Genomic DNA, 25,832 nt, shown 5'->3' with positions numbered 1-25,832 from the left:
ATGCCAGTCTCTTGATCAACTCAGTATTGATAATGGGATGAGGTAAAATGCCAGTCTCTTGATCAACTCAGTATTGATAATGGGATGAGGTAAAATGCCAGTCTCTTGATCAACTCAGTATTGATAATGGGATGAGGTAAAATGCCAGTCTCTTGATCAACTCAGTATTGATAATGGGATGAGGTAAAATGCCAACACATTTTTCAACAGCCATCTAATCTCTTCATTTTGAAGCCGAAAAGGGGGAGTCTGGCACAGTCGTGTTCCTTGGTAAGAGCATGGTGTTAGCAACGACAGCCAGACAGGGATCGCGTATGCTCTCAAGTCTACGATAAGTTACTTTGGATAAAAACGGGCATATCTTATTTTGCTTCCGTGTCTGTCTGGTGCGACTAGCTGCATTAGTGGGGTGGTCTCTCTCTCTCTTGCAGGCCCTTGATTCCTCTGTCCTTATTTCCCTCTCAACTCTCACTGAAAGGAATTGAGGAAGCAAGGATGCAGGAAACAAGAATTTGACAGATAGTCATGTTTTCAGACACAGCCCGGGTGTTTCATCTATAGCTTCATCTGGGTCAGCTAGGGAGGGGCTCAGTCAGGGAGGGGCTCAGTGAGGGAGGGGCTCAGTCAGGGAGGGGCTCAGTCAGGGAGGGGTAGTGAGTGTTTGTGTGTGTGCATGTGTGTGCGTCTGTGTATGTCTTCTCCCTTCCGTACGTCCCATTGATTTTTCCCCTGTAATGGATTTCATTGGAGCGCTCCTCATGATTCCACATTAATCATTTACAATCTATTCTTTCCATTTCCTGCCTGCATGGCTCTTAAAAGCCTGGACGGTGCTCGGTTGCTTACCGTCAGTGCTGTGCCCGCCTGCCTGGTCGATTCCAGCTGAATCATCAGCTAGTAACTACAGTGACAGATAGTGATAAAGAGACTGTGATAGAGTGATAGAGAGAGTGATCGAGAAAGATAGATAGAGAGAGTGATAAAGAAAGAGTGATAGAGAAAATTAGAGTGTAGAGACAGAGGGATAGAGTGATAGAGACAGTGATAGAGAGTGAGAGACAGAGTGATAGAGAGACAGAGTGATAGAGAGAGAGAGTGATAGACAGAGTGATAGAGATAGTGAGAGAGAGAGAGTGATAGAGAGAGTGATAGAGAGAGACAGAGTGACAGTGATAGAGAGAGTGATAGAGACAGAAATGTATTTGTGGACACCACATTCACGGTAAGCGCTGCAAACTGTATGTGGGCTCAATCTGAATAGATTTTTTAGCATTGTCCAAATTCTCGATCGGATTGAATATCGGCCTAAAATGTTTACACAGCCGTTGTGTGTTGTCTGCTAAAATATCTGTATGTAATCAGGACCACAGTCACGGTAAAGTCTGATACTTGCGACCACATGACCCAATAATCTTCTTCCTCCCGAAGTGTGCACTTGTTCACTTCCCTTCATGGATTTCAAATGCAATAATCGGAATATGGCAACTCCCACATGCCTACTCCACTTCAATGATTTGTGGAGAATAGTGAACAAGTGCACACTTCCAAGGAGATATTATTGGGACGCAATCACATCATTTAGGCCCACATTATCATTACACAATCCCTCTAAAGCCTTGTTTATAGCTGGTTCTACACGGTCATTACACGATCCCTCTAGGTAGCCTAGTGGTTAGAGTGGAGGGGTGGCAGGTAGCCTAGTGGTTAGAGTGGAGGGGTGGCAGGTAGCCTAGTGGTTAGAGCGTTGGGCCAGTAACCAGCAGGTAGCCTAGTGGTTAGAGCGTTGGGCCAGTAACCAGCAGGTAGCCTAGTGGTTAGAGCGTTGGGATAGTAACCAGCAGATAGCCTAGTGGATAGAGTGTTGGGCCAGTAACCATCAGGTAGCCTAGTGGTTAGAGTGTTGGGCCAGTAACCAGCAAGTAGCCTAGTGGTTAGAGTGTTGGGCCAGTAACCAGCAGGTAGCCTAGTGGTTAGAGTGTTGGACTAGTAACCAGTAGGTAGCCTAGTGGTTAGAGCGTTGGGCCAGTAACCAGCAGGTAGCCTAGTGGTTAGTGTTGGGCAAGTAACCAGCAGGTAGCCTAGTGGTTAGAGTGTTGGGCCAGTAACCAGCAGGTAGCCTAGTGGTTAGAGCGTTGGGCCAGTAACCAGCAGGTAGCCTAGTGGTTAGAGCGTTGGGATAGTAACCAGCAGATAGCCTAGTGGTTAGAGTGTTGGGCCAGTAACCATCAGGTAGCCTAGTGGTTAGAGTATTGGGCCAGTAACCAGCAAGTAGCCTAGTGGTTAGAGTGTTGGGCCAGTAACCAGCAGGTAGCCTAGTGGTTAGAGTGTTGGACTAGTAACCAGTAGGTAGCCTAGTGGTTAGAGTGTTGGACTAGTAACCAGTAGGTAGCCTAGTGGTTAGAGCGTTGGGCCAGTAACCAGCAGGTCGCCTAGTGGTTAGAGCGTTGGGCCAGTAACCAGCAGGTAGTCTAGTGGTTAGTGTTGGGCCAGTAACCAGCAGGTAGCCTAGTGGTTAGAGCAGGTAGCCTAGTGGTTAGAGTGTTGGATTAGTAACCAGCAGGTAGCCTAGTGGTTAGAGTGTTGGGCCAGTAACCAGCAGGTAGTCTAGTGGTTAGAGTGTTGGATTAGTAACCAGCAGGTAGCCTAGTGGTTAGAGTGTTGGGCCAGTAAACAGCAGGTAGCCTAGTGGTTAGAGCGTTGGGCCAGTAACCAGCAGGTAGCCTAGTGGTTAGAGCGTTGGGATAGTAACCAGCAGATAGCCTAGTGGTTAGAGTGTTGGGCCAGTAACCAGCAGGTATCCTAGTGGTTAGAGTGTTGGGCCAGTAACCAGCAGGTAGCCTAGTGGTTAGAATGTTGGACTAGTAACCAGCAGGTAGCCTAGTGGTTAGAGTGTTGGGCCAGTAACCAGCAGGTAGCCTAGTGGTTAGAGCGTTGGGCCAGTAACCAGCAGGTAGCCTAGTGGTTAGAGCGTTGGGCCAGTAACCAGCAGGTAGCCTAGTGGTTAGTGTTGGGCCAGTAACCAGCAGGTAGCCTAGTGGTCAGAGTGTTGGGCCAGTAACCAGCAGGTAGCCTAGTGGTCAGAGTGTTGGGCCAGTAACCAGCAGGTAGCCTAGTGGTCAGAGTGTTGGGCCAGTAACCAGCAGGTATCCTAGTGGTTAGAGTGTTGGGCCAGTAACCAGCAGGTAGCCTAGTGGTCAGAGTGTTGGGCCAGTAACCAGCAGGTATCCTAGTGGTTAGAGTGTTGGGCCAGTCACCAGCAGGTAGCCTAGTGGTTAGTGTTGGACTAGTAACCAGCAGGTAGCCTAGTGGTTAGAGTGTTGGGCCAGTAACCAGCAGGTAGCCTAGTGGTCAGAGTGTTGGGCCAGTAACCAGCAGGTAGCCTAGTGGTCAGAGTGTTGGGCCAGTAACCAGCAGGTAGCCTAGTGGTTAGAGTGTTGGGCCAGTAACCAGCAGGTAGCCTAGTGGTTAGAGTGTTGGGCCAGTAACCAGCAGGTAGCCTAGTGGTCAGAGTGTTGGGCCAGTAACCAGCAGGTAGCCTAGTGGTTAGAGTGTTGGGCCAGTAACCAGCAGGTAGTCTAGTGGTTAGAGTGTTGGATTAGTAACCAGCAGGTAGCCTAGTGGTTAGAGCGTTGGGCCAGTAACCAGCAGGTAGCCTAGTGGTTAGAGTGTTGGGCCAGTAACCAGCAGGTAGCCTAGTGGTTAGAGTGTTGGGCCAGTAACCAGCAGGTAGCCTAGTGGTTAGAGTGTTGGGCCAGTAACCAGCAGGTAGCCTAGTGGTTAGAGCGTTGGGCCAGTAACCAGCAGGTAGCCTAGTGGTTAGAGCGTTGGGATAGTAACCAGCAGATAGCCTAGTGGTTAGAGTGTTGGGCCAGTAACCAGCAGGTATCCTAGTGGTTAGAGTGTTGGGCCAGTAACCAGCAGGTAGCCTAGTGGTTAGAGGGTTGGACTAGTAACCAGCAGGTAGCCTAGTGGTTAGAGTGTTGGGCCAGTAACCAGCAGGTAGCCTAGTGGTTAGAGCGTTGGGCCAGTAACCAGCAGGTAGCCTAGTGGTTAGAGCATTGGGCCAGTAACCAGCAGGTAGCCTAGTAGTTAGTGTTGGGCCAGTAACCAGCAGGTAGCCTAGTGGTCAGAGTGTTGGGCCAGTAACCAGCAGGTAGCCTAGTGGTCAGAGTGTTGGGCCAGTAACCAGCAGGTAGCCTAGTGGTCAGAGTGTTGGGCCAGTAACCAGCAGGTATCCTAGTGGTTAGAGTGTTGGGCCAGTAACCAGCAGGTAGCCTAGTGGTTAGAGTGTTGAGCCAGTAACCAGCAGGTAGCCTAGTGGTCAGAGTGTTGGGCCAGTAACCAGCAGGTATCCTAGTGGTTAGAGTGTTGGGCCAGTCACCAGCAGGTAGCCTAGTGGTTAGAGTGTTGGACTAGTAACCAGCAGGTAGCCTAGTGGTTAGAGTGTTGGGCCAGTAACCAGCAGGTAGCCTAGTGGTTAGAGTGTTGGGCCAGTAACCAGCAGGTAGCCTAGTGGTTAGAGTGTTGGGCCAGTAACCAGCAGGTAGCCTAGTGGTCAGAGTGTTGGGCCAGTAACCAGCAGGTAGCCTAGTGGTTAGAGTGTTGGGCCAGTAACCAGCAGGTAGTCTAGTGGTTAGAGTGTTGGATTAGTAACCAGCAGGTAGCCTAGTGGTTAGAGCGTTGGGCCAGTAACCAGCAGGTAGCCTAGTGGTTAGAGTGTTGGGCCAGTAACCAGCAGGTAGCCTAGTGGTTAGAGTGTTGGGCCAGTAACCAGCAGGTAGCCTAGTGGTTAGAGTGTTGGGCCAGTAACCAGCAGGTAGCCTAGTGGTTAGAGCGTTGGGCCAGTAACTGAAAGGTTGTTGGATTGAATCCCTGAGCTGACAAGGTAAAAAAATCTGTTATTCTGCCCCTGAACAAGGCAGTTAACCCACTGTTCCTAGGCCGTCATTGTGAATAAGAACGTGTTCTTAACTGATTTACCTAGTTAAATAAACATTTTAAATCTAAAACTGCATTGTCGTTTTAAGGGCTTGTAAGTCAGCATTTCACTGTAAGGTCTATTCTGCTGTATTCAGCATACGTAATTCATAAATAAATAAATAAATAAATTTGGATCTGCACCCTAGTTGGAGTATGTTTGTGTTAAATGTAGCAAACCAGTTTTAAAAATTCACCAGAAAAAAACAACCACCCCAGAGTGAAGTTGACACTTTATTCTCCAGTGGGGAATCAATTGGCTCTCCGGGTAAAAATGATCCAACGTTCAATTTCCTGGGTAACACTGCCACCTAGTGTCACAAACAGACTTGTGTAAAAAGGCAAGCAGTCCACGGGTCTTCACGCTCATACTACTCACACTCTCGTTACATTAGAAAAGACGGGAGGACATAAGACTAGTTTTGATTCTGTGAGATTAATGAACAAACCGTGCTCTATTTTTTTTTTTTTAACTCTTAGGCCTTTACAACGATTAAACATTAACTGTCCAAATAAATAAATTAAAAATACATACAAAAATATATTTTTATAACAAGAGCCATGAAACGTTTAATTTCATTTTCATACGTGTTGAAATAGAGAAAACAAAATGGGAGGATGAGAGAGTAAACACACGCGACTGATGCAGTCATATAGACTACTGCCCCTCCTCACTGTGATGCAGTCATTTAGACAACTGCCCCTCCTCACTGTGATGTGATTGGTTAGCATCACACACGACAGAATAGTAAACAAGCCATACTTTTCATTCTCTATTGGTGGTTTAAAGTAACTTCACACTGCAGACTCACACGGCAGTAGATAGAGTCTAACACCAGTTTAAACTCCACACGGCAGTAGAGTCTAACACCAGTTTAAACTTCACATGGCAGTAGAGTCTAACACCAGTTTAAACTTTGCACGGCAGTAGAGTCTAACACCAGTTTAAACTCCACACGGCAGTAGAGTCTAACACCAGTTTAAACTTCACACGGCAGTAGAGTCTAACACCAGTTTAAACTTTGCACGGCAGTAGAGTCTAACACCAGTTAAAACTTCACACGGCAGTAGAGTCTAACACCAGTTTAAACTCCACACGGCAGTAGAGTCTAACACCAGTTTAAACTTCGCACGGCAGTAGAGTCTAACACCAGTTTAAACTCCACACGGCAGTAGAGTCTAACACCAGTTTAAACTCCACACGGCAGTAGAGTCTAACACCAGTTTAAACTTCGCACGGCAGTAGAGTCTAACGCCAGTTTAAACTTCTCACGGCAGTAGAGTCTAACACCAGTTTAAACTTCACACGGCAGTAGTCTAACACCAGTTTAAACTTCACACTGCAGTAGTTTTTAACACCAGTCTCAAGTCATGTAGTGACAAAGTATGCATCCTAAAAATAGCACCCTATCCTCTACACAGTACACTACTTCTGACCAGGGCTCTACTCAAAACAAGTAGCGCAATATATAGGGAGGGAATAGGGTTCTATAGGGCTCTGGTCTAAAGTAGTGCACTATGTAGGGAATAGGGTGCCATAGGGCTTTGGTATAAAGTAGTGCACTATGTAGGGAATAGGGCTCTGGTCTAAAGTAGTGTACTATGTAGGGAATAGGGTGCCATAGGGCTCTGGTCTAAAGTAGTGCACTATGTAGGGAATAGGGTGGCACAGGGCTCTGATCTAAAGTAGTGCACTATATAGGGCATAGGGTGCCATTTGGGACGCAAAAAGACAATTTTCCTTAAAACCATTCGACTTCCTGTTCCATTATTTCAGGCGATGGTTCTCTTTCTACAAATCCACATTAAAATGACCATAATTATCATTGAAACAGACAGGCTTTGCAATGGTGTTTTCTCTGAAGATCACAGTAATATAAATAACAGTGAGTCAAAATGTTTTAAAAAAAAAACAACAACAAAAAACATTAAAATCACCTCAACTGGTAAAATTAAAAAAATGTATTTTTAATTTTGCGACACTTTCTGCTCAAATAAACTCCTGGGAGACTTAATAAATTGTAAAAACAATAACCTGACTCCAACAAAGATCAAGGGGTTGGGTTTCATTTGCATTGTATGTTTCTGATAAAATGTTTTACAAAAAAAAAAAAAAAAAAATTTACTGAAATAATTGTAGAGGTAGATACAATCCATTCTGCCTTACAGCAAATCACACTAGAGAGTTAAAATCATATGCAAATAGGCTACAGGCTGATTCAGTACATTGTCAGGTGGATAGTGTATTAAAACGCTTAAAAAAAAAAAAGGCTAAACCATACCAGTCACGAACGTCACAATATCACACTAGGATCAAAGACAGAGAACTATTAAAGAAATAACATCTGTGAGCTGAACCAGTATTTAAAAAACAGCAACAGTTTCAAATCAATGGCCAGTAAACGACAGTGGAAGTTTAGAATCTGTAGGAAAAACAACATTCTGCATGCAACAGCCAATCAGAGCACACCGTTCTCAAAATAAAATAAAAAAAGACAAACATGGAACTTCAGGAATGGGTCAATAAAAAGAAAGGAAAATAAGTCAAACATGCAAACCATCCTATGAATTATGCTACCGCTGTGGAAGTAGCCTGTAGATATACTGCTTGGTCAATTCCATTTACAAAAATATACAACAGTACGTATGAACAACAATCCCACACTGACTAGTAAGTAGTGTTTCACTAATGCACGAGACTACGTACAAAATCATGTCTGTCCTACTAGTCGGCCAGACCTCCTAACGTCTGTCTCAAGAGTCAGAAGTTCCCATGCTTGGAGAGACACGCGGCTCTGTCTCCGTTTGTACACGGGGGTAGCGACACGGAGAGACGGCTAAATTATCGTGTCCTCTAAGGTGGCTTCAGTGAGTTCACTGTGTGGGCCCCTATACAGACACAGACAGTCTGGAAGGGGGACAGGCACACCATGTGGTGGTGGGGGGGGGACATGGTACCACCATAGAGACACTGACAGTCTCCGACACCACCATAGAGACACAGACAGTCTGGAAGGGAGACAGACACACCATGTGGTGGTGGGGGGGGAGGGGGGGGGGGGGGGGACATGGCACCACCATAGAGACACAGACAGTCTCCGACACCACCATAGAGACACTGACAGTCTCCAACACCACCAGAGAGACACTGACAGTCTCCGACACCACCATAGAGACACAGACAGTCTGGAAGGGAGACAGGCACACCATGTGGTGGTGGTGGGGGGGGGGGGCATGGCACCACCATACAGACACTGACAGTCTCCGACACCACCAGAGAGACACTGACAGTCTCCGACACCACCATAGAGACACAGACAGTCTGGAAGGGAGACAGGCACACCATGTGGTGGTGGTGGGGGGGGGGCATGGCACCACCATACAGACACTGACAGTCTCCGACACCACCATAGAGACACTGACAGTCTCCAACACCACCATAGACACACTGACAGTCTCCAACACCACCAGAGAGACACTGACAGTCTCCAACACCACCAGAGAGACACTGACAGTCTCCAACAACACCATAGAGACACTGACAGGGTCCAACACCACCATAGAGACACTGACAGGGTCCGACACCAGTTGTCTTAGTTTAAAACAATTTACATATTGGGATATTATTTGACGACATGTTGAGACAATATCAGTTTGACAATATCCTAATATTATTTTATGCGCTAGTTGGCTGGCTGTACCAGCACAAAAAAGTCCAGTATATTTCCTTCATAGTGTTGTTCTCCATCTTCTTTTTAAATTGGGAGTCAATTTGTTTTCAGCACTTAATTTATAGACTGATAAAAACTCATTTTCTCCTGGCTCGCTCTCTTGTCCCTCTGCAGCAGACATGTGGTGACCAATGTTTGGAACATCGAATCGCAATGAAATCACAGTATCGAATCACAATACAAATAGAATAGTGAGAATCACAAATAGAATCGTGAGAATCACAAATAGAATCGTGAGAATCACAATTACAAATAGAATCGTGAGAATCACAATACATATAGAACCGTGAGAATCACAAATAGAATCGTGAGAATCACAAATAGAATCGTGAGAATCACAATTACAAATAGAATCGGGAGAATCACAATACATATAGAACTGTGAGAATCACAAATAGAATCGTGAGAATCACAATTACAAATAGAATCGTGAGAATCACAATACATATAGAACCGTGAGAATCACAAATAGAATCGTGAGAATCACAAATAGAATCGTGAGAATCACAAATAGAATCTTGAGAATCACATTACAAATAGAATCGTGAGAATCACAATACATATCGTATCGGCACCTAAGTATGATGAGGTCTCTGGAAATTCCCAGCCCTTACTGACAGCTGTCTGTTAACGTGGGTGTTAACGTGGGTGTAATAACATTGACAGCCAACACCACAAAGAGGTGTCTTCTGTCTAAGTTAGGCAGAGTCATTGACAATAACAACCACCAGGTGCTCTTCATCCAGATTCCCCAAAGTCCTGTGTGCACTCTGGAGGAACTGCTGGGAGAAGTCACATGGGGGGAAGGCGTACAGCATGCCCCCCTTTCCTCCCTCCTTAGCCCCACCTACAGGTAGACTGATCACTCCTGCAGCCTCCTTGTTCCTCAGGTAGGTGACCAGGTGACGGAGGAGTCTGATCTGTAGGCCTGGTTCAGGTGGAGGGGCCTCGCGGTCGATGGGGCCCTGGAGGGCCAGGAGAACAGCGTAGCCCTCGGAGCCACCATGCTTGATCCTCCTGGTGACCTCGTTCAACCTGGTCTTGTCCATCCTCAGTCGCTGGGCGATCTTCAGCTGGGTCAGTTTACCCTTGGCCTGGTGGTCCTTCATGACAGAGTGGAAGAACCCGGAGCCTCCCTCTAACAGGTGCATGTTAGTGGGGAAACAGGAGTTCTTCAGGGTGAAGTGACCGTGCCAGGCTTTGGTGAGGGTGGTGACACACTCCGACAGCGTACTGGGTGTTCTGGGGTCTTTATTGAGTGTGTCTGAGGTGTGGTTTGTGTAGCTGGCACGGTGGTTGCGGTCACGGTCCTTCTCTCTGTCCCCGCCAGTCTTCTTGTGTCGGTCACGGCTGGAGGATGTCTCGTGGCCGTCCAGGCCGGCCCGGTCCTCGTTGGAGTGGCGGCTGCTGTCGGGGCTCTGTCCCCTGGGCTCGGTGGTAGAGTCTGGGGCCCGGACCCTGGCTCTGTCTGGGCTGTCTTCTGGAGAAGCTGGCCCTGCTCCTCCTCTCACCTTGGACATGCCTCTCTCCTTCTCCTCCTGAGAGGGTCCATCAAGGGAAAGGGACCTGTGTCTGCGTCTCTCCGCCCCAGCCCGCTCTGCGTCTCTCTCCTTCAGCCAGCGCTCTCTGCTTCGGCTCCGGGCTGCCCGGTCCCCTCGGCCACCACGAGACACCCCAAACGCTTCACTCCCCCTGCGCTCAAGGCTATTTGTTGGAGAGATGAACTCTCTGTCCCCCCTGTCCAGCATAGCTCTCTCTCTCTCCCGCTGGGTGAACAGGGCGTGGGAGGGGGGCGAGCGGTCCCGGGAGCGTAGCTCTCTCTCCAGGCTACGGTCGCGATGCCTCAGCAGGTCCAGGTGGGCAGGCTGGGACACAGGGGGCTGGTATCCTGTTGGGTAACTACGTGGCAGGGGCTCCTCAGCCTTGGCAAAGTCCACCCTCAGCCTCCTCTCTGGGCCTCCCAGAGGGAACCCTCTCATCTGAGTGCATGCAGCCTGAGAGGCATCTAGGCTCTCATACTGAATGTAGGCAAAACTATCCCCTTTTGCATAGTGTATGTTCCGGATGCTGCCAAAACGGTCAAACTCTCTGGCCAGGGCTGCCAGGGAATTGCTGGGTCCCAGCCCGCCTACCCAGAGTCTGGTGGTAGGGTTGGCCTTACCGTAGCCTATCTTCACCGGGTTCCCGCCAATCACGCGACCCTGCATGGTTATCTTAGCCCGGTGAGCCATGTCTAAGTTCTGGAACTTGAGGAAAGCGTAGGCTCCACCCTGACCGCGTGCCGGTCGTTTAATCACAACTTCCTCAATGATGCCGTACTTATCGAAGCCTCTCCTCAGCTCGCCCTCGGTGACGTTGTGATCCAGGTTGCCGATGAACAGGTTCCTGCACGCCCTCGCGTCGTCCTCAGGTTTTATGTCATCATGCTCAGGTACAGGCAGCCCGTAAGGCCTTCCCCTCTCGTCTAACATCCCATAGTAATCTAAGATCCTCTCCCTCTCTCTGCTCAGTCCCAGTCCCTCTACATGGTAATGTCTTGGTGGTCGGATATCTCTGATACTACTAACTCCAGGGCAGGGGGAGAGGGACCTCTGTCTATAAGAGGAATATGGGGCGCCATGGATGGGGACATAGCCCATATCCGGCGGCGTGCAGCTGCGCCGCCGGACGTACATGGGCTCTACTTTGAGAGGGCGGTCATAGAGTACTAGCCTGGTTTTGGCATGCCTGGCCTCTTTAGCGTCCTCCGGGTGCCGGAAATTGATGTAGGCGACTCGGCCTAGTTCTGGAGTGTGAGATAGTTTCACACTAACGTCACCAAACTTTTTAAACTCGTGAAACAGTCCGTCTTCAACGTGCTCGTCAGAAAGCACCGAGCCGAGATTGCTAATGAGCAACGATTTGTATTCCAGAGTCCCACCGGCTCCCCCCCGGAGGCCCAGTAGTTCGGGTGCCACTTTGCCTTTAGGCAGGACGGCTGTAGTCCGGAGAGAGGGTCGGCCGATGAGATCGAGGTCGTGGTGTTGTTGTCGGTGGTGGAGGGGATCTCCGGTGCCTCCACGCTCCTCCCGAAGCCGTGTCTTTTCTCGTTCCCTGCTCCTACTCCGAGCATGTTGCCTCCCGCTTTCAGCGAGCAGCAAAGCAAGTGGTGGGAGCGGCAGGTCCTCTCTCCGTGCCCCGTCCCGGTCCCGCTCTCTTTCCCGTATTCGTTTCGCTAAAGACCTACTAGGACTGGAGTCCCTCCCGGCTTGTCGCTTCATTTTCAAACGATGCCCAAACTTTTTTTGTTGCTAACTAGCCAGCCAGTGTCTGCAGAAAAAAAAATCCGATCTGTAAGCAAATTCCTCACTTTTGGGAGACGTTACACATAAACGGACGTTAATAACTTGTAACTAATGTTCGCGACGTTAAAGACTTTGCATGTATTCCGATATAAAATGTAAAAAGGATAAACGCGTTTAAAAACATATTTAGAATCAGTGAACCTGTTTCAACTCCGCCATCTTGGACAAAAGGAATGTATACGTTCCGCCAATGGGAGGGGTTTGAGGCGACGTAGCCGCAGGGCTAGGGACGTCATGCGGAAGCAGATACTGCTCACCCAAAGTCTTGCAAATGTATAATATCTGCTATGGAAATGAGAAATTATCAAATGTTAAATAGAAAAATGTTTCACATGCATTTGGAATTATACTGAACTAAAATATAATTGCAACAATTCCATTGATTTTACAGTTCATATGATGAAATTAGTCGGTTTAAATTAATTCGGTCCTAATCTATGGATTTCACATTTCTGGGAATACAGATATGCATCTGTTGGTCATAGATACCTTGAAAAAAAAATGGGCCTCACGATTTAGTCAAGGTATTTTTTTTTGGTGCATTCAAATTGCCATCAATAAAATGCAATTGTGTTCATAGCTTATGCTTGCCCATACCATAACCCCACCGCCACCATGGGGCACTCTGATCACACTGACATTAGCAGACCGCTCAACCACACAACGCCGTACACGTGGTCAGTGGTTGTGAGAGGCCAGTTGGACAGACTGCCAAATTCTCTAAAATGGAGGCGGCTTATGATAGAGAAATGAACATTAAATTCTGGTAACAGCTCTGGTGGACATTTCTGCAGTGTCAGCATGGCAAATTGCACACTCCTTCAAAACTTGACACATCTGTGGCATTGTGTTGTGTGACAAAACTGCACATTTGAGAGGCCTTTTATTGTCCCCAGCACAAGGTGCACCTGTGTAATGATCGTGCTGTTTAATCAGCTTCTGGATATGCCACACCTGTCAGGTGGATGGATTATCTTGGCAATGGAGAAATGTTGACTAAACAGGGGTATAAACAAATTTGTGCACAACATTTGAAAGAAATAAGCTTTTATGAATAATTTCTAGGATATTTTACTACATGTTTCTTTATATGTTTTGTTCAGTAGAAAACACTCATGGCAAGCTATATATTAATGACCATGTGTGATGATACCACCAGCATTGACTATTAAAACACCATGACTTCTGACACCTTGTTTTCGTATTTTAATGAAAAAAGTACAGAACATTTGTAATAAACATGTACGGTTGTGTGAAAGAAAAGTCAATTTCAATAGTTTTATCTTCTCTTTAAAAAAAAATTTAAAAAAAGATATATATATATATATATATATATATATATTTCAGGGGTGGCCAAGCTTATTTGTAGAGGGTACAAATCAAGGTCTCGATTTGATGATTAGTAGGTCGGTAGAATCAGGTGTCTTACTACACCCACTGTCTAGGACCTTCTGCATACGAGCTTGTCGACACCTGTTATATTGGATTATACCGTTATTAATTAAGACAAAAAAAACAAACAAAATATATCCCTTACAAAAAATGTAAAAAAAAAAATGAAGGTCATGTAGAGACTGACAGGTGGTCCATATGCCGCACAGCGAACATTACCCACCACAAAATACCCTCTCAGGACACCCAGAGCACCCTTCCCCCCACAGGGCCTGTATTAACAAAGGTAACATCCCAAATGGTACCATACTCCCCCACAGGGCTCTGGTCAAAGGAAGTGCACTGTATAGGGACTAGGGTGCATTTTTTTTTGTATTCAAGCCAAACTGTCTCAGAGTTGGAGAGCTGATCTAGGATTAGATTTGGCATTTAGATCACAAATAATAAAATGGCGGAAAGGACAGGGGGGAGGGGGGGGGGGGGCTGATCCTAAAATCAACACTCCTAATCGAGATGCTTGATGCAGACTCTTATTCCTTATGATCAACAACAACAACAAAAAATGTAAGAAAAAAAAAGGCAAAACTGATCCTAGATCAGAATTTCTACTTTGAGACACTGAATACAATCCCAGGTCTGCATCCCTCCTTCTCCCTCTGGTTACAGTTCCCGCCGTGCTTTAGCTGCGTTGGGGGCGTACTTGGGCATGAGTTCATTGATCTTACGGATGAAGTCAGACTTCTCGGCGCAACCTTTACACGACTCTCCCCACACCTCCAGGATCTTCTTCAATTCCTTCACCTTCAGCTTCTTCAGATCCACGGTGCTCAGGTCCAGCTGTTTGTCTGCAGAGAGGAGAGAAGGTGAAGATTCCATCTTTAAACAGATCCTGCTAGCATCTCAGTGGTTTAACTGGCTAGGAACAGGGGGGAGGGAGGGGGGGGGGGTTCAGGAGGGTTAACCAAGTGTGTGTGGTAGAGGATTGGGATGAAGGAATGAAGCTATAGGCTTCTGTTAAGAAAGCTCACACAGTGACACCAGTTACATACCAGTATGAATTGTCTCTTAGCAGGTGCTGATATTAAAATATGTTCACTAAAAAGGTTAAACAAGACTCTGCATTCCATGCCGTGTGATTAACAGTAGAATGTAGTGTGCAGAGTCTCTTCACGTTCCAGGAAGAGAGGTCAAATTTCACTGTGAGGCAATAATAGACAGTCAACCCCACCCAGTCAGGTATGGTGATGACATGGAAAATCAGTCCTCACCTGTGTTTGTGTATGTAAATAACTTGTAATATGCCAGACGGGGGTTGGAAATAGCCACAGGCCGACATTGTACAATGTTTTGGACTTATCATGATCCACAAACCATTATCTAACAAGCTGAAGAAACTGGACGCGAGCGTGCCATCGCGCGCCCGTTGATTTTGTTGACCCACACCAGAAGTGAATGAGGACACGCAGGTTGAAATATCAAAACAAACTCTGAACCAATGATATTAATTTTGGGGACAGGTCGAAAAGCATTAAATATTTATGTCAATTTATCTAGCTAGCTTGCTGTTGCTAGATCATTTGTCCCGGGATATAAACATTGGGTTGTTATTTTAGCTGAAAATGCACAAGGTCCTCTACTCCGACAATTAATCCACAGATGAAACGGGAAAACCGAACTCCTTTCTCGTCATCTTTTTCCTTCCTCGGGCTTCTTTTTTTTTATTTATTTGGACTTTATATGGCAGTTGGTAACCAACTTTACGGTGCATTACTACAACGACTGTGTGGACATCAGTTCATCTTTCAATCACGTGTTTATATGCTCCTAAAAACCAATGAGGAGATGGGAGAGGTCAGACTGGCAGCGCGTTGAGCGTCACATATGATTCTATTTTAGCGCCTGGCCACGCAGACGCTCGCTGACGCAGTGTTCGGTGCAATGACTGAATAACATGCATGTATACATTAATATATTTTTTATATCATGCAGTCGTTGTAGTAATGCTGCTCCAGTTTCAACTGTTCTGCCTGCGGCTATGGAACCCTGACCTGTACACCGGACGTGCTACCTGTCCCAGACCTGCTGTTTTCAACTCTCTAGAGACAGCAGGAGCGGTAGAGATACTCTGAATGATCAGCTATGAAAAGCCAACTGACATTTACTCCTGAGGTGCTGACCTGTTCCACCCTCAACAACTACTGTGAGTATTATTATTATTATTATTATTATTATTATTATTATTATTAGTATTATTATTATTATTATTATTATTATTATTATAATACCATGCTGGTCATCTATGAACATTTGAACATCTTGGCCATGTTCTGTTATAATCTCCACCCGGCACAGCCAGAAGAGGACTGGCCACCCCACATAGTCTGGTTCCTCTCTAGGTTTCTTCCTAGGTTTTGGCCTTTCTAGGGAGTTTTTCCTAGCCAACGGAGGTTTTAGGCTGGGTTTCTGTACAGCACTTTGAGATATCAGCGGAAGGGCTTTATAAATACATTGGATTTGACGTGACCGGTGTAGTCAGCATGTAATGGTATTGTGACAAGTATTTACTATGAGCACTGTGATGAGTCCCATGTGAAAGAGGATAAACTATGGGAACAAATAAGGGACCAAAAAAAAAAATTAGAAATTGAGACTTAAGCAGGGTTTAGCTGTCAGAGACATGGAATGGAGGGATGCTAACATAGACTGTGTACCACACAGAGTATCTTCTACATCCTTATGTTAAACAACTTAAGGGGCGGCAGGATAGCCTAGTGGTTAGAGCGTTGGACTCGTAGCCGGAAGGTTGCAAGTTCAAATCCCCGAGCTGACAAAGTATAAATCTGTCGTTCTGCCGTTGAACAGGCACTGTTTCCTAGGCCGTCATTGAAAATTAGAAATTTGTTCTTAACTGACTTGCCTAGTTAAATAAAGGTAAAAAAAAAAAAAAAAAGTGTGGTTCGGTACTATAGTATTGATTTAACTTACAAATAACCAAGTCATCCGAGATGGGTCCTACATTTGTTTCCTTACCGTACTTCAGTTCACAGATCTGACTGTCCTTCTTCTTTAGTTTCTCACAGATCTTGTCCACCGGCGTGTGGTAGCTCAGGGGCTTGGAGATCTCGTTGAGGATTTTGGTGGCAGCGTCATGTGTTCCACCAATGTAGTAACACTAAGGGTACACAGAAGGACGAAAAATGACAGCAATTACAGTGCCTTGCGAAAGTATTCGGCCCCCTTGAACTTTGCGACCTTTTGCCACATTTCAAACAAAGATATAAAACGCCCAATTTTTCAGTTTTTGATTTGTTAAGAAAGTTTGATCCAATCCAATAAATGTCGTTCCACTTCATGATTGTGTCCCACTTGTTGTTGATTCTTCACAAAAAAATACAGTTTTATATCTTTATGTTTGAAGCCTGAAATTTGGCAAAAGGTCGCAAAGTTCAAGGGGTCGAATACTTTCGCAAGGCACTGTAAATCAACAAATTCAGTGGATAATCTGGATAGGATTATGTTATATGTAACTACTTATCGACTAGACTTGCATTAAACTAAAACAGCCTAAAAATCACTTACAAAGCGGTTTTCCTTGCCCTTGGCATCTTTGCAGGTTTTGACGAGGGCCTTCTCGATGTCTGCGCTGGTGAATTTAACGTTGTTGTCTTGCAATGACTGATAGAACCTTCCCAGGAAGCTCACACACACTGAAAAAAAGGGAGGAAACAATGCAAAACAAGGAATGACCGTTATTACATTAGGATGTTAGGAGTGTACAGAGAAGGCACGACTTCCTTTCTATATACTTTACTATTATAACATTTTTTCTAATCTGATGGTACGCAAAACATGGGTAACTCCAGCAATACTAACGACATTATATATAGGAGGTTAGGTTTTACAACTCAGACTTCTATGGTCAGTCTGTTCTGTTACAGTAGGTTATATAGCCCAATACACTAGACCAGATATTCCCAAACTGGGGTATGCCATCAGGGGGCCAAATAAAAATGTGATTTACATATATTTTTTTAAATACACACACCCCCCCCCCCCCCCCCCCAAAAAAAAGTTCACATTTTCAAACAGTCCATTTATATTTTCCAACAGGGCTATACAGTTGGGTGAGTTTTTTTCTCCTCTCCTGAGTAGCCTCGTTTCACTGCCAAATATAAAATTAAACCATCTAGTGTTCAGCGAAATAACAACACAATGTCAAATACAGGATGCCTAGTCAAGTAATGAACATCCGATCACATTATCCGTTACTCTCTCTTGGGAATTCCACTAACGGTCTGTATGTAGCTGCTGCTTATGTTGGTATCTGTACTGATGGTGCAAAAACCATGACAGGGAGACGTAGTGGAGTGGTAACGCGCGTGCAAGCAGTTGCTCCCGACGATACCTGGGTACACTGCAGCATCCACCGAGAGGCTCTTGCTGTCAAGGGAATGCCTGACAGCATGAAAGACGTTTTGGACACTACAGTGAAAATGGTTAACTTTGTTAAAGCAAGGCCCCTGAACTCTCGTTTATTTTCTGCACTATGCAGTGATGTTGGCAGCGACCATGTAACGCTTTTACAACATACACAAGTGCGCTGGTTATCAAGGGGCAAAGTACTTACATTTTTTTCAATTGAGAGACAAGCTTAAAGTTTTCACTTGTTTGACAGCTTGCATGATGACGAGTCTCTCACATGACTGGCCTATCTGGGTGATGCGTTTTTTTCGAAATTAAAAATCGCTTGAATGATCTGAATCTAGGATTACAGGGACTCTCCGCAACTATATTCAATGTGTAGGACAACATTGAGGCTTTGATTAAGAAGTTGGAGCTCTTCTCTGTCTGCATTAACTGGGACAACACACAGGTCTTTCCATCATTGTATGATTTTTGTTTGTGCTAATGAACTCAAGCTTACGGACAATGTAAAATGTGATATAGCAAAGCAACTGAGTGAGTTGGGTGGGCATTTACGCGGGTACTTTCCTGAAACGGACGACACAAACAACTGGATTTGTTATCCCTTTCATGCGCTGCCTCCAGTCCACTTACCGATCGATATCTGAACAAGAGAGCCTCATCGAAATTGCAACAAGCGGTTCTGTGAAAATTAGAAGCCACCACCAGATTTCTGAATTGGGCTGCACTCAAAGTATCCTGCCTTAGCAAATCGCGCTGTTAAGACACTGATGCCCTTTGCAACCACGTACCTATGTGAGAGTGGATTCTCGGCTCTCACTAACGTGAAAACTAAATACAGGCACAGACTGTGTGTAGAAAATGATTTAAGACAGACTCTCCAATACAACACAACATTGCAGTTATGTGCATCCTTTCAAGCACATCCTTCTCATTACCCTGTGGTGAATTTTCAATATACAAATAAGGTTTTATATGTAAGATGGTTAAATAAAGCGCTAAAATGATTGATTATTATTTATGCCCTGGTCCTATAAGAGCTGTCACTTCCCACAAGCCGGGTAGTGACATAAACTCACTCATTCTTATGTTTAATAAATGTATCATATAGTGTGTGTGGCAGCCTTACAATGATGGCAAAAAAACAACATCTGAGAGTATGCTGACCCTGGTGCTAGAGGGGGTACAGCTGACCCTGGTGCTAGAGGGGGTACAGCTGGAGGTTGAATGTTTGAAGGGGTACGGGACTATAAAACGTTTGGGAACCACTGCCCTGGATAAAGCTGAACAATAGACAGTCAAGTATCAGCTATCCCATCTAACAGAGAAACAATAGCTTGACATGGGAGCATATTGCCTCACCAACAGAAACCACAGGCAATATCTGACCTGGCTGGGGCACAAGGCAAGGTCCTAATGAGCAATTAACAGGTACTAGTTAGCTACAATACTTCTCTGCAAACAAACATAACATTAGGAGCGCATTGAAAGACATTTCAACGTATTGAATTATAGCCAACGTCTAGGCTATTTGGCGAAGAATCCATGCCAATGACACAGCATGGAATTGTAGATTGCCATAAAACTTAACTACGACTAACTATCTAGTTATATCCAAAGTGACATAAATATGAGACAAACCAACCCACCTTCACAATCCCCATCTTTCAAAGCGTCGCTAATGCTCGGTACCAGAGCCAGCGCTGCGAGGGCGACCGACAAACTAGTCAAACACAACATTTTACAATTAATAACTAACTTAATCTAGTTTAGCTAGATGTAACCTAGCTAAACGTTACGATACAAAAACTACCTGTCTAGCGAAAAATAAATGCTAGCTACACATGAGCAGCTAGAGTTGAAACCGGTAATGTGAGCACGCAATGTCCCGATTCTGCCAACGCTTCCTGATTGAACACGTCAACCTACGAAGGCTTCCCATTGGCTCTCATTTCAGTCTCTAGAACGCGATTGGTTCGTTCTGTGCAAGGCGACGCACTTTTCTCTGATTGGACAGGTGCTCTTCATTCTGGGGACATCGTCCAGTTGGCGCCATTCGATTGGATTTGGAACTCTGTATATTACGGGACCTTACCTTTACAGTCATATCAGAGCAGTTCAGATGGAAACATCTAGAATAGAACAGAGACACACTGCTCTTTACCGCGCTGTCTGTGTCAGCAGCTATACATTTAAGACTGCTTTCTTTACTTTTATTACAGGGTCCCCAACTACATTATCAGCCACTTGTTTTTTCTTGAGCAGATGGTCGGGGTGCCTGAACATACTTACCCTGCAAATTGACTTCAAGGAAGCCAAAAACAGATAGTAATTGACACAAACAAAATTATTTCAAACCTTAATAAATATATATATATATTATATATATTATATTCTATATATATATTTTTTTACCTTTATTTAACCAGGCAAGTCAGTTAAAAACAAATTCTTATTTTCAATGACGGCCTAGGAACAGTGGGTTAACTGCCTGTTCAGATTGGGAAACGATCATATATAATGTATCTATTTTACAGAGCATTCAGAAAGTATTCCGACCCCTTGACCTTTACCACATTTTGTTACATTACAGCCTTATTCTAAATTTGTGGCAGCATCCTGCTGTGGGGATGTTTTTCAGTGGCAGGGACTGGGAAACTAGTCAGGATCGAGGGAAAGATGAACAGAGAAAAGTACAGAGAGGTCATTGATGAAAACCGGCTCCAGAGCGCTCAGGACCTCAGACTGGGGCAAAGGTTTACCTTCCAACAGGACCATGACCCTAAGCACACAGACAATGCAGGAGTGGCTTCAGGACAAGTCTCTGAATGTCCTTGAGTGGTCCAGCCAGAGCCCGGACTTGAACCTGATTGAACATCTATGGAAAGACCTGAAAATAGCTGTGCAGCGACGCTCCCATCCAAGCGGATAGAGCTTGAGAGAATCTGCAGAGAAGAATGGGAGAAACTCCCCAAATACAGGTGTGTCAAAAGTATCGCTGCCAAAGGTGCTTCAACAAAGTACTGAGTAAAGGGTCTGAATACTTATGTAAATGTGCATTTATTTTGTGCACAAATGTCTAAAAAACGGTTTTTGCTTTGTCATTATGGGATATTGCGATGTCATTATGGGGTATTGTGATGTCATTATGCGGTATTGTGATGTCATGATGGGGTATTGTGTGTAGATTGATGAGGGGGGAAAAAAACAATTGAATCCCTTTTAGAAAAAGGCTGTAACGTAATAAAATGTGGAAAAATTCAAGGGGTGTGAATACTTTCTGAATTTACTTTATGCATGGAAATACTTGAATAGATTTTCAAAAATTCAAATCACTTGGAGCTGATTTCCTGGTGTTTTTAGCCTTTTATGCCCAACAAGGAAAATGATAAACAAAAACAACAACAAAACTGGTTAATTACTTGGCAAATTAGTTTGATTTACAGAAGGTTTACTATAGAATAGAAAGTAATACATGGTGTCCTCTGGCCAATTGTAGCTACAGTATGTTGGTTTGATCACAAGCAACCGCTTTCCGGTGTCTTCATAGTGGCGGCAGGGTAGCCTAGTGGTTAGAGTGTAGAGGAGGCAGGGTAGCCTAGTGGTTAGAGTGTAGAGGAGGCAGGGTAGCCTAGTGGTTAGAGTGTAGAGGAGGCAGGGTAGCCTAGTGGTTAGAGTGTAGAGGCGGCAGGGTAGCCTAGTGGTTAGAGTGTAGGGGCGGCAGGGTAGCCTAGTGGTTAGAGTGTAGAGGCGGCAGGGTAGCCTAGTGGTTAGAGTGTAGAGGCGGCAGGGTAGCCTAGTGGTTAGAGTGTAGAGGAGGCAGGTAGCCTAGTGGTTAGAGTGTAGAGGAGGCAGGTAGCCTAGTGGTTAGAGTGTAGGGGCGGCAGGGTAGCCTAGTGGTTAGAGTGTAGAGGCGGCAGGGTAGCCTAGTGGTTAGAGCGTTGGACTAGTAACCGGAAAAAAATAAAAAGTAGGCCTACTATCTAATACCTTGCATAGGGCTCCTGAGTGGCGCAGCGGTCTAAGGCACTGCATCTCAGTGCAAGAGGCGTCACTACAGTCCCTGGTTTGAATCCAGGCTGTATGGGACTCCCAATCCGGACGTGATTGGGAGTCCCATAGATCGGCGCACAATTGGCCCAGCGTCGTCTGGGTTTGGACGGGGTAGGCCGTCCTTGTAAATAAGAATTTGTTTTTAACTGACTTGCCTAGTTAAACAAAAATATCAAGTTAATTTTAGATATGATCTTATTCTATGATAATTACTTATAGTTCACCGTTTTCTCATCCCTCTCGTCACTGCTAATAAATAATGACCAGTTGAAACATCAATGAGCCAATAAAACAAGATCTTTAATGTTGAGCATTATTATCAATAATAAATGAATTCCACATCACAGGAGAAAAAAATGTGTTGTATTTACATCTACAATCCACATCACTGTTGATTCATGCTAACACAATATATACAATAAATTACTTTGGAGTAATCTTTTTCGTATTCCGTAAGAGCCGTAGAAGTAGCCGACTGTCCAGATTTGTCTGATCTTTGATGGAAAACACACACAAAATAATGAAGCAAAATGAAAGAAGTCTAAATATTTTTGTATGTTTGTCAATTTTTTTTTTTTTTTTTAAGGTTTAAAAAAACAGCAACATTTACATCAGAAAGTACAAGGCAGACAATTAATAATCCCAATCTATACATGGACCCTTTAAAACCTTATGAATCCACAGCCTCGTCATAACTACTTTACAGAAGAGAGAGAGAGAGAGAGAGAGAGAGAGAGAGAGAGAGAGAGAGAGAGAGAGAGAGAGAGAGAGAGAGAGAGAGAGAGAGGGGAGAGAGAGAGAGAGAGAGAGAGAGAGAGAGAGAGAGAGAGAGAGAGAGAGAAGAAGAGCCTGACGAGGTGGTCTGGGGAACAACAACTGTAATGATTTCAAAACTGTTTTGTAAACCGCCATTTGTAAACCGCCATTTGTAGAAATCAAATTATTTTGAGAGGCTTTGCATAGGTCATAGGTCATAGGTCATACGCATAACATGTTCCTTCATATATTTTCGGCTCTGAAAGCATGCTATTCATGAGTATGCAAAATATATATATATATTTTTTAACTGTATAAATTACTTGGGAAACATGAGGGGGAATTCCTGCTATTTCAGCAACATTGCTCATAGAGATATAGTTGCTAATTAAAAACGAACTAATGGTGTTGCACTGGCTTCTATCATCTGTGGAGGACACACTATCTAATCAAATACATTACGCACGCTTACCACTAGTGACTGACTATATTAACACTCTTACATCCTCTTACACTCAGAAATCAGGTTTAGTGTCAGTAGATTAGGAGCGGCAGCAGGCCTGGAGGTGAAATGTTGAACCTGCAGGGGAGGGAGGGAGGGAGGGAGGGAGAGCACCTCTTTGCTGACCATGTGATTGGCTGATTAACCCCTCTGCTTGTATGAGCCTGGAAGGGAGCCAGCTGGCGGTGTCTGTCTCTCTGTCTGAGTCCCCCTCTCTCTCACAACCAGTGAATAACCTAGGTTTATGTACTTTTAACGCTCCCTCCTTCCCATCATCACAAAGAGTACAATCACCACATAACGGACACAAAACAACCTAGACGGACAGTAGTAGTGTGACATTGTTTTGAGTGTGTTATAGGGGGGGTTAATAAATACACAATTTCAACTTATGTATGACATTGTTATATATGGAATACATTAGCTATATAAAAGCATTAGAAAATAAATTAAAGTCAGTCGATTCATTTAAAAATAAAAGTAATTCTACATTAGGAAACATGCACCTACAGTAGCCATGTCCCTTCTGGGAAAGAGGAAATATATATGACAGAATCTTCCATGACAGCAGGAGGACCTGAGAACATGACAACAGGAGAACATGTAAACATGACAGCTGGAGGACAGGAGAACATGACAGCAGGAGGACAGGAGAACATGACAACAGGAGGACAGGAGAACATGACAGCAGGAGGACAGGAGAACATGACAACAGGAGGACATGAGAACATGACAGCAGGAGGACAGGAGAACATGACAACAGGAGGACAGGAGAACATGACAGCTGGAGGACAGGAGAACATGACAGCTGGAGGACAGGAGAACATGACAACAGGAGGACAGGAGAACATGACAGCTGGAGGACAGGAGGACATGACAGCTGGAGGACAGGAGAACATGACAACAGGAGGACAGGAGAACATGACAGCTGGAGGACAGGAGAACATGACAGCTGGAGGACAGGAGAACATGACAGCTGGAGGACAGGAGAACATGACAGCTGGAGGACAGGAGAACAGGAGGACATGAGAACATGACAGCAGGAGAACAGGAGGACATGAGAACATGACAGCAGGAGGAAAGGAGAACAGGAGGACAGGAGAACATGACAGCTGGAGGACAGGAGAACATGACAGCAGGAGGACAGGAGAACATGACAGCTGGAGGACAGGAGAACATGACAGCTGGAGGACAGGAGAACATGACAACAGGAGAACATGTAAACATGACAGCTGGAGGACAGGAGAACATGACAGCAGGAGGACAGGAGGACAGGAGAACATGACAGCAGGAGGACAGGAGAACAGGAGGACATGAGAACATGACAGCAGGAGAACAGGAGGACATGAGAACATGACAGCAGGAGGACAGGAGAACAGGAGGACAGGAGAACATGACAGCAGGAGAACAGGAGGACATGAGAACATGACAGCTGGAGGACAGGAGGACAGGAGAACATGACAGCTGGAGGACAGGAGAACATGACAGCTGGAGGACAGGAGAACAGGAGGACATGAGAACATGACAGCAGGAGGACAGGAGGACATGAGAACATGACAGCAGGAGGACAGGAGAACAGGAGGACATGAGAACATGACAGCAGGAGAACAGGAGGACATGAGAACATGACAGCAGGAGGACAGGAGAACATGACAGCAGGAGGACAGGAGAACATGACAGCAGGAGGACAGGAGAACATGACAGCAGGAGGACAGGAGAACATCACTGCAGGAGGACAGGAGAACATGACAGCAGGAGGACAGGAGAACATGACAGCAGGAGGACAGGAGAACATGACAGCAGGAGGACAGGAGAACATGACAGCAGGAGGACAGGAGAACATGACAGCAGGAGGACAGGAGAACATGACAGCAGGAGGACAGGAGAACATGACAGCAGGAGGACAGGAGAACATGACAGCAGGAGGACAGGAGAACATGACAGCAGGAGGACAGGAGAACATGACAGCTGGAGGACAGGAGAACATGACAGCAGGAGGACAGGAGAACATGACAGCAGGAGGACAGGAGAACATGACAGCAGGAGGACAGGAGAACATGACAGCAGGAGGACAGGAGAACATGACAGCAGGAGGACAGGAGAACATGACAGCAGGAGGACAGGAGAACATGACAGCAGGAGGACAGGAGAACATGACAGCAGGAGGACAGGAGAACATGACAGCAGGAGGACAGGAGAACATGACAGCAGGAGGACAGGATAACATGACAGCAGGAGGACAGGAGAACATGACAGCAGGAGGACAGGAGAACATGACAGCAGGAGGACAGGAGAACATGACAGCAGGAGGACAGGAGAACATGACAGCAGGAGGACAGGAGAACATGACAGCAGGAGGACAGGAGAACATGACAGCAGGAGGACAGGAGAACATGACAGCAGGAGGACAGGAGAACATGACAGCTGGAGGACAGGAGAACATGACAGCAGGAGGACAGGAGAACATGACAGCAGGAGGACAGGAGAACATGACAGCTGGAGGACAGGAGAACATGACAGCAGGAGGACAGGAGAACATGACAGCAGGAGGACAGGAGAACATGACAGCAGGAGGACAGGAGAACATGACAGCAGGAGGACAGGAGAACATGACAGCAGGAGGACAGGAGAACATGACAGCAGGAGGACAGA

General features: G+C 45.5%; 2 protein-coding genes across 2 annotated transcripts; both read right to left on the bottom strand.

The window, feature by feature from the left end:
* Nucleotides 1-9,100: 9,100 nt before the first annotated feature.
* LOC110494822 (putative RNA-binding protein 15B) lies at nt 9,101-12,349 on the bottom strand. Its single transcript, XM_021570151.2, has one exon. The coding sequence runs from the start codon at nt 11,966-11,968 to the stop codon at nt 9,407-9,409; it is 2,562 nt and encodes an 853-aa protein (XP_021425826.2). The 5' UTR covers nt 11,969-12,349; the 3' UTR covers nt 9,101-9,406.
* Nucleotides 12,350-13,243: 894 nt separating this feature from the next.
* LOC110494823 (mesencephalic astrocyte-derived neurotrophic factor) lies at nt 13,244-19,790 on the bottom strand. The gene is made up of 4 exons (XM_036950941.1): nt 19,519-19,790; nt 17,024-17,151; nt 16,475-16,616; nt 13,244-14,289 (listed from the first exon to the last, which is right to left on the bottom strand). Exons 1-4 carry the CDS (start codon nt 19,607-19,609, stop codon nt 14,105-14,107), a joined length of 546 nt encoding a protein of 181 aa, XP_036806836.1. The 5' UTR covers nt 19,610-19,790; the 3' UTR covers nt 13,244-14,104.
* Between the last annotated feature and the right edge of the window lie 6,042 nt (nt 19,791-25,832).

Source organism: Oncorhynchus mykiss, chromosome 17 (assembly GCF_013265735.2).
Source record: "Oncorhynchus mykiss isolate Arlee chromosome 17, USDA_OmykA_1.1, whole genome shotgun sequence".
In the NCBI taxonomy this organism is placed as follows: Eukaryota; Metazoa; Chordata; class Actinopteri; order Salmoniformes; family Salmonidae; genus Oncorhynchus; species Oncorhynchus mykiss.
This window is presented reverse-complemented; position numbering and strand designations above follow the sequence as displayed.